This window comes from Drosophila busckii, chromosome 2L (assembly GCF_011750605.1).
Source record: "Drosophila busckii strain San Diego stock center, stock number 13000-0081.31 chromosome 2L, ASM1175060v1, whole genome shotgun sequence".
NCBI classification, from domain to species: Eukaryota; Metazoa; Arthropoda; class Insecta; order Diptera; family Drosophilidae; genus Drosophila; species Drosophila busckii.
Genome location: NC_046604.1, coordinates 5,737,470 through 5,747,040, shown reverse-complemented (window position 1 = coordinate 5,747,040; position 9,571 = coordinate 5,737,470). Strand labels below are relative to the sequence as shown.

Sequence of the window (9,571 nt, the reverse complement as noted above, 5' to 3'; positions counted from 1 at the left end):
GCCTTAATAGTTTTCACGCTCTTCGCAGCTCGGACTTTGTATATTTCAAATTAGTTCTGTCTATTGTTTGAGGTCAGCTGCGGTAGCAACTGAGCATGGGCAATCGTTTATTTCTATATTTCGATTTATTTATTGATTAAAATTCTATGCATTAGACTTTTTGAATATAATTATTAAGCCAATTAATAGAGCTTTGACTTAAAATTTTTTCTTAAATAATTAAAAAGTTATAAAGTTTTATATAAAAAGTTGAGTGTTTAAGCAATAAAAATGTATTTTTATGATAACTAAGCTTTGCTTTTTGTGTGGTCAACTTGACTTGTGCATATGAATACGCAATACTAGAATTTTAAGTTAAAAAACTAGCGACATACAAAAAATATAAGAATTTTATTCTTAATCCTATAATTCACATTTTATTCTATTGCTCACAAATTTGTATGTTAAAAGTTACTCTGAATCAAAGCTTTTATTGTATAATTAATATTATTAAGATTGATAATATTAAGATTGTTCTATAATGTTTGTTTTAATATATTACTTATTTAATTACTTAAGCATTTATTTTTCAATTTACAAGTATTATAAAACCAGAGGAATTGTCTAACTTATTTCAAAGTATTTAACGTCGATTTACTATTTGCACATAATAGAATTATAATCAGATTTTCTATATATATTATTAGTACTAGTAGCGAAATTTTTTACTATAGTTAGAGTTCTACTAGTACCGAAATTTTGTATTCATAATTTTTGCTCTGAATTATAAAATTGTATATATGTATTATCTATATATTACATTTTGCTCAAAGAGCTTTGCGCTCAATTTCACAACAAAATATTTTAGAAATATTAAAACATTACTTACATTTGTATATATAAAAGTGTTTTCCTTAACTGCTAAAATTATAAGAAATGGAAAAACATTAGTATATATCAAAGAATTTTATTTAATATTTTTATGCTTTAATTAATTTTATAAAATTGTTGACAAATTCACACATCGTCTAAATCTCATTGTCAGCTGTTGAGCAATTAAAAATTAGATTGTACATGACTTTTATACGAGCATCTAGCTTACTTGTAATCCCCCCACGCCTTCACTTGAGAAACTGTCATATTTATAAATGAGCCTTGTCAACTGGAGTGTAGACAGGCGGCTTTACTTTATTTAAATTTAACTTAACAAAAATAAAGAGTTTAGTAGCGCTTTCCGCTTTCCGCTCTGTCTCTGTTGCATGATGACTTAAGTTGCTACCCCTCCTGGGCTTGTAACGAAAATATAGCCACGTCATGGGACATTTAGATTGAAAGAGAGGCGCTGGTGGGCCAAAGTATACGCCTCATCGCAGGCGTGTCCAACATTTAATGGGATTTAAGCAATATGCTTTATGGCTTCCCGGGATTTTTCTTTTTATCGCATGCCTGCCTGCCTGCATTCAATTTCTATATAAACACACACGCACACACATGCATATGGGGATTTAATATTGTTTATGAGGCGTCGCATTAGTCAAAGCGAATATAATTTTAAATATTTTCTCGTATATAGACTGAGGCGCGCATGAGACATGGGCAAATGCTGTTGAAATAAATTAACGCATTTGTGTAAATAAAATAAATTAATCTTGAAAATATGTTGCAGAAAATTAAAAATCTACACACATAGATTCATTAATGAGAAACAAAGAAAATTCTACGAAGCAATTTTGTTTACTAAGCTCATGTAATCTATTTTAAATTATAAAATACTGCAGATCATACTTCTATATGGAATAGTTTATGGCATTTTTCATAAAAACAAAATACATTTAATTTTAAAATTTATAGTTTTTTAATTTAAATACTAAATGGTTTCAATTACGGTCGACTGCGCATATTTAACATTAAATAAATTTAAAAAGTATTAATTTTAAAAAAATTTAAAAAAATAAAAAATAAAAAAAATACTTTTTAAAATAATTTTGCAATTACAAATATTGTCTTAACAAAAAAAAAATAATAATAAAAATTCTAATCACATCTTTAATAAATAAATATTTAAAATTAAAGTTAAAAATTATTAAAAAAAAAAAAAATTGAAAAAAAATTAAAAAATACTTTTAAAAATAATTTTTTTATTCATTACAAATATTGTCTAAAAAAAACAATAAAAAAACTATTCTTTTTAAATATATTATACCCTAACCAATATTTATATCTGATTCCCTTTTGATTATTAGAATAATTGCGCCAAAAATAAGTGAATAACGCAGTGAATTCGCAACAGTCGTAAGTTTAATAAAACTCAAATTCATATGTATATATTTTTTTGTATATATTTAAAAAAGTGGTCCAGATCTCACTGCAAAGTAAAATAGAAACATAATTAAAGCATTGAGTCTGCCATCTCTAATTAAAATGAACAACTCTCGGTTTTGCATTTGCCAATTCATAAATTACTTTGTCAATTGCAAAGCTTTCTCGCAGTAAAAGCTCAATATATAATAAAAATCACTATAATATAAAAAGCTTATACTGCTCGGCCCTGACTATTTTTCAAACCTCTTGCCCACATCAGTTACAAATAAACGGATATTGTGTCACGTCATTGCCAAATATTGTTTCAAACATAAAGCTGTCGCAGCAGTTGGCAGCAGCAGCAACAACAACAACAAAAGCAAAACTAACAAGCCACAGAAATTGCGGAAAATAAGAAAAATTACGCGCTGGCAACACGAAATCGCACACACAGTCCAAAGGGAGTGACTGAGTGGGGGGTAGGTGGAATATAAAATATGTGCTAGGGTCAGAGACGGAATATCTACAATATATTACCAACTATTATGTTATTGTGTGAACGTGCACTGATTTCGACGGCAAGGCTTTGTCCACGTGCAATATTTTTGGGCTTCCTGTCCGAGGCGTTTGGGCGAGGACGCGGACGCGGAGGAGGCGGCGGTGGCTTGGTCTGTAACGAGTGTTGCTGTTGCTACTCAAGCGTCTTATCGAGGCGAATAACATATATCATTGACACTTTGACATTGGGCGAGCAACTGTGTGGCATCCACACAAGAGAGAGAGAGCGGGAGAGCACGAGGCATGACCGACCGGATTTTAGTACTTTTCAAAATGGCACTTAATCATGGCAGCCGCCTGGTACAGGAAAATGCGGAAACTGGCACACACACCACGCGTAATCGCATGTGTTCACGCTTGAAAGGATAACGACTGAGACTGCGAGGCGAGGCGAGCAGAGGCGAGGCGAGACGTAGCTGGCTTGCGTCCTGGCACGGACTCTGCCCCCCTCTCTCTCTCTGCTGCAGCAACCAAAACGAAACAAGATTAATGACTTGGCACAGCAAGCAAACTGTATGAGGATACACGAAAGTCGAAGTTGAAGGCACCAAAAAGGACATGGCTCTCGGCTCTGCTCTGCCCGCCTTGGCATTGGATAAATTGTTTGCTACTTGGACTGTCATTAGTCGAAAAGTTTGTTTGTTATTGTGTTAAGTGCTATTTGTGCGCATATCCAAGTGTCAAGCTGCTTGACATCCACGCTTCCTCACTCTTTGTCCCTCACCCCCCCACCCCACATCCTGCTATATTTTTGTATCGTTTATCATTTTCTTTTCAAGGGGAAATCCCTGTAAGAAATTCGCCAGTAATGCTTGACACCCAACAAAAGCAGAGAAAAAAAAATTAAATTTTAGTTGAAATTAATAGACAAAGATCGTTCGAGTAGCTACTGGACAGTTGCTTTGATTGATGACTGCTAATCACTGCTAGTAGTGCAAGGCTATGATTTGAAAAGTGTATTTAGTAGTTAGTTATGTGCTGCTAATTTATATCTAATTTCAGTTTTATATTTCACTTTATATGCTCATAGCAATCCTATGCATAGCACAAACACAATTTTTAAAACAAATAGAATAGAAATTATTTAAGTTCACATGCTTACCACATCACAATCAAATGCCGAGTTAAATTACACAGAAAGCAGCAACAATAAAACTGATAATACGCACTTTAATAAATTCATGTTGAACTAATAAAATGAACTTTTCAAGAGCAGTGTTTAAAATAAACTGAATTTAAATTTTGAAGACCACCAAGCTTATCAATGTCAGAATTTGCGCAAATGATCATAATGTTAAATATAAAACTATTAAATTAATATTAATTAAATAATTAAATATATATAACAAAATTTAATATCAAATTGTTTTCGAGTAAATATCGATTAATACATATATTGTATAATTATATATTTTGTATATAGTGTGTTAACTTAAATGCCTGTGTAAGTTTATTTAAAATTTGAAATTTATTATTGTCATTAAAGTTTTAGTTTTAGTCAAAACAATTTGGATAAATAGCTTGGGAGCAAATTATTTCAAAGTGTATTAAAAAGTTGAAATTTATTAAAATTTACAATTAAATAAGAAGGCGCATAGTAAATTTGAATGAAAGTGTTTGCTAATAATCGTAGCTTATTTATTATTATGAATTATTTGATTCTCAGCATTTCGAACAAAAAGTATATCGTATAGTTGGGCTTTAGCTTCAAGTCAAATCGCACACACATTTTCCTTTTTTGTTGTCCGAGCATTTTCAGCTGTTTCGCTTTGCGCTAAATCAATTGATAAATAGGCTAAGTATTATATCGATTTTACCTTGAGCATATCCATAACTTGCAGCTTTTTACACCTAATAGAAGCCACAAAGCCAAAATGGAAAGATCAATCACAAATTGAAATCGACTAGAAATTCCGCATAAATTCCAGGAAATCCACAATACGTTCGTTCGAGCCAGTAATGTACACAGAACACTTGAGATCGTCGATCGATCGATCGGGGGGCAGTGAGACTTCCTTTATTTTGGAAGCTCACACAGTCATTAATCAAATCAGATTTGAGTTTCGGCCGCTGCAACAATTATTTCGTCTATTTTATTTTTAAACCAAATTTACGTGTTGTTCCTAAGCCTGTTGTTGTTTTTATTGTGGCTGCTGCTCTGCCGCTGTTGTTGTTGTTGTTGCTAATGTGTTATTATAATGTGAAAAATACCAACAAGAAGAAAATTCCGTTGGCTGCTTAGAGAGCATTTAATGCTCCTGCTGTGCTGCGTCTCCAATGTAGTAGGCGCTGATTGATAGAACAAACGAAAATCAAATAAAAAACAAAACATTAAACTATGTACGATTGGGAGATCAAAGACCGCCCCGCGTACTGTAATGACAGCTTTGATCATTGTTTTGCCTTTGATTTTTTCCGGTTTGCCAGTCAGCTCTCCAAATGAGCGTCCAACTGCCACCCACAACCCGCCCGCTCCACACACAGCGGACAGCATCAAGCAGCATCTTGTATCTAAATCAAATGCTTGCCATACAATTTAACGAGCAATTTCGCGCCTACTTAACAAATACGCAAGAGCCGCAGTTTTCTAACTTTCGAAATGGGCAAAGCATAAAGTAAAACATTGTCATTCACTTTTGACAGTTTCCGCGTTAAGTGGCAAAGTAATGAAAATTGGAAAAAATATATAAATAATATCTATTTTTAAAAACAAAATGTTAATGCACCTCATTAATAACCAAATAAATCACCAAAACTATAGCCAATATATTTTGCTGTTAGCATAATATTAAATCGTATTTAACTATATTTAGTATTTCAAAATATTTTTTATCTTTTAGTAATAATTTTTTTCTATATTGATATATTTTTAAAAATATTTGCGGCTCATGAGTTTAATTTCTACTGAATATTTGTTCACGTCAATTTAATTTGAATTTTTTCTATGATATTTGTAATAAATAATATTTAACAATAAGTCTATTCTTTTTATCAATACTAAAACTGAAATAATGTTATTTTGTAATTTGTAGGTTTCATATTTTAAAAATAATATTGGTTTACTTTTTTGTTTTTTTATTTTAATTTAGTTAATAGATAGATAGAAGATATTGAGCTTGTTATACTATTTCTAAGACTAATTACTTTTGTTGTAAAATATTTTAAAAAAATGTTTTGATATTTTTAATAAGTCAAAAAAATGTTTACTAAGATAATTTGTTTATTTTCTCTAGCAAGTTTTTAGCATCTGAGAGGGTTTTTATATGAATCCTATTTCAATTTTATGTTTGATATATTTACAAATAAATTTTAGTAATGATGATTAATAAGCATTCAATTATATTTTATTATTAAATAATAATAACAATTTTTTGTAAATAATTAGCTCATTTCTTAAGAATAGAAATCCCATTTTATGAAACTAATCAGTGGGTGAAGACCACAAGAAATGTCAAACTAAGCTGAACGCTCGAAGCAGCTGCAAAATTTGTCTGCGTCTTTCCAAAATTTCTACTATAATTTCTGGCAAATGTCGTTTTCGAAATTTATGGTATAGACCTAGTCAACCTCTTTTAGCCTACGCGTTGCGTATACCAAATTAGAATAGACAAGAGACAAGAGTTTTTCTTATAAAAATCACGTAAGCTGTCGCCTAAATTTCAAATAAATCGCCTTTGAATACCTTGAGAGTCGTCTTCGAGCCCATTATAAATGTTCGCCTGCACTCTATTCTAAGAAGAGAGCGAGCACAATATAAAAGGGCTATCAATTTATATTTTATTTGTTGGCGCAACATAAATTCTGAAAAAGAAACCACACAACACAATCAAAATTTATGTAATGCGCAAACAGCATGTGATCTCCTCCAGGTCTAAATAGAAACCGTTCAACGCATCCAAATGATTTTTCAGCTGAAGTATAACAAATTGTAAGTGCTTCTGTTGTCAACGTGCCACATAAATCAACAGTCCAACTGCAACTGCCACTGATGTGGCTCTTGGTGTTGAGAGATCTCTGTGTGTAGCTCAAAAGTCTGTTACCCTCCCCTTGCGCTCCCAGTCGCCGTAGCGCGTGGGCTCCGGTCCACTGGGTCCATTCCTTTCACCTGTATGCGGATTAATTCTGTTAGGCCATGGCTGCAATGGCTCCTGTTCGTGCGCCGGATGTGGTGCACCCTTTGGTATACAAACTAGCGGCGCATCAGACTTTAATCTTTCCTTGAATTTCAAATAACGCTCGCTGGGCTCTTTCGGCTTTGGCTTGGACTCGGAATTTAAAGCGCGTGCAGTTCCAAAATTACGCAGAACGCGTGTAAGTTTCATAACTCGTAACATTTTAGCTGAGAATTGAATTATTGCTGAGTTCGTCTGTACAACTTAAGTTAACTCTAAGAATTTTATAGGAAATATGTCAGAAATATTATATTTTTTATAAATAAGCATAACGCATACTTTGATAATTTAAAATCATAGCAAAAATATACAAAAGTATAAAATTGAATTGAAATTATATAATATTTTTAAGTGCAATTGTTGACATTAATGCAGTTTATATATTAATAGTGACTGAAGAAAAGTTTTTTTTAAAAATCTTATTGCTTATATTTTTTATGATTTTTGGACAATTACTATTTCTGTATGAAAAGTGACCTACTTTTCATACAAATTTTTCTGAAATCAGTTAATTTAAAAAAATCTATAAAAATATTAGTAAATAATATTAAAAAAGATTATTGATTACTATTAATAAATAGATAGGGGCAACTTTTTGCATCCCAATATTTTTTTTTTTTTATCTCAGAAAAAATTTCAAAAACTATATTTTACAAAAGATACAATTTTTTAATAGGTTTAATGGGTCATTAAAAAAGGATTTGGAAGACATTTCCATTGATACCAATATGTCAATAAACTATGTTCAATTAGTGAGTAACTTCAACTTTAGTTTTGTCCAATTACTAAATTTGAAATTCGTATTTGATAAAAAAATTTCTATATAAATTCATTATCTTGCTAAAATGTTCTAAAATATTTCTCAAACAATTCTACTTTGATTTATATTGATGTGAAAAGGTTCTTTATTTTAATACAATGACAATTAAAGCCATTAAAGAATGCCTAACGATTGAAAAAAATGTTGTATTTGATTAATAATATATTGTTTAAAAGATATTGCTTACAGCATATTTAGTTTTTTTTTTATAATTTTAATATTCTGTAATAATTAATAACATATTTTTAAGCACGTTCTTTGATATTTTTTAAACTGCATACTTTTGTATTTCTTCACAATTTAGCACACATCCAATATTTTATGCTTAATGTCACTGCTTGCCGCTGCTTTGGCAGCTTTTGGTAATTATCTTGTTAGTCAAGGCACTTGCTGCAAGCGAAGCAATTTAAATAACTCAATCAAAGTCTCATCTTGAGAGAGTGCACACTCCCATTTTAGCCAAGTGATGTGCATTTGCGTGAAAGTTGATAATCCCCGATGGGTCCAAGCGCTTGCTTGTCCTTTGGCTGTCATAGTCGGCTCGGCTCGGCTCGCGCTGCATTTGATGGATGAGTTTGAAGCCATGAAGCAGATGTGACAATTCAATTGCTGGCCTGCCTGTCGCTGTGGCCGTGACAGGCAGCGATCAAGTGTTTGACTTTAAAGCCTATTTGCTGCCTGTCTTGGCAGTGCGGAGAGCTTGCGCGAGTGACAGCGTGACAGACATCTAATGGCTTTCAGGTAGCGCAGCAGCAGCACTTCCGGAAACGGCAGTTAGATAAACAGCTAGTTTGGCCTGTCAACTTGGCCAACTGCGTGGCTGTCTGGCCGTCTGTCTGTCTGGCTGGCCGTTAGCTCAAAAGCATTTATTGATGGCTGCAATTAAAACTGGACATTTGTTGCTTGCATTGGAATTGGGTCTGGGCTGTTGGCTTCGCGCCTCATGTTGCAGCTCTCGCAGCTGTAGTCGGTGCCACTTCAAAGCATTTCACAAATCGCTTGTATGCATGCCACAGAGTTTGCCGCAGAGAGCGCAAGTGTCTGTCACTGTTGGCACAAAATCACTGAACGAACATTGCAAATTTGTTCTGCCATCAAAGGAGGCGGAGGCGCTGCTACATTTTATTATTGTCTCTGCCCGATTTCTTTGGGGGCACAAACATTAAAAGTGGCCGGCTGTCAAGATTCTTCGTTCTTCGTTTAACTCGAGAGACTTGCTTGCTTTGCTTTCCTTTTTTTTTTAAGCCCCCGCCTTGCAGCAAAACTTCAAGTTGCTGTCAGCTGGGGCAGTGCAACTTCTTCGGCGTCGTCGTCGTCGGCAAAATTGGAATTGTTGCTTTAACGTTGGTATGACAGTAATCTCGCAAATCTGTTTAAATTAAGCGAGACAAATGTTTCTTTTTGCCCCGTGCACTTTTGTGGCAGCCCCAATCAGACAAACCAGACAACAACAACAGCAAAGCAACAGCAACAAGCGAGGCAAACCACAACACACTCCGAGTCGCATCCGCACAGCGTGCAGTTGTTTGCAACGCTTTAACAACCATGTCCATATGTGTGAGAGTATTCATGTTGAGCAGCGCATCTGAATCCGATGATGCCCACAACAGACCCACACAGACATTTCCAATTGTTTTCTTTTCTTTTCTCTCGTTTCGCTGCTCTTCATCTTATAAATTATTGCACAAATCGTAAAATTTTAGAGCATGTTCCCAAACATGCAAAAGATATCGAAGGCATA

At 33.3% G+C, this 9,571-nt stretch overlaps 1 protein-coding gene across 1 annotated transcript; it reads right to left on the bottom strand.

The window, feature by feature from the left end:
- Positions 1-6,592: 6,592 nt before the first annotated feature.
- On the bottom strand, positions 6,593-7,243 carry LOC108603854 (succinate dehydrogenase assembly factor 4, mitochondrial). The gene has a single exon (XM_017993011.2). The coding sequence runs from the start codon at positions 7,170-7,172 to the stop codon at positions 6,864-6,866; it is 309 nt and encodes a 102-aa protein (XP_017848500.1). The 5' UTR covers positions 7,173-7,243; the 3' UTR covers positions 6,593-6,863.
- Between the last annotated feature and the right edge of the window lie 2,328 nt (positions 7,244-9,571).

Coding starts and splice junctions, on each gene's coding strand:
- LOC108603854 (XM_017993011.2), bottom strand. CDS start 7,172: ATGTTACGAGTTATGAAACTTACACGCGTTCTGCGTAATTTTGGAACT.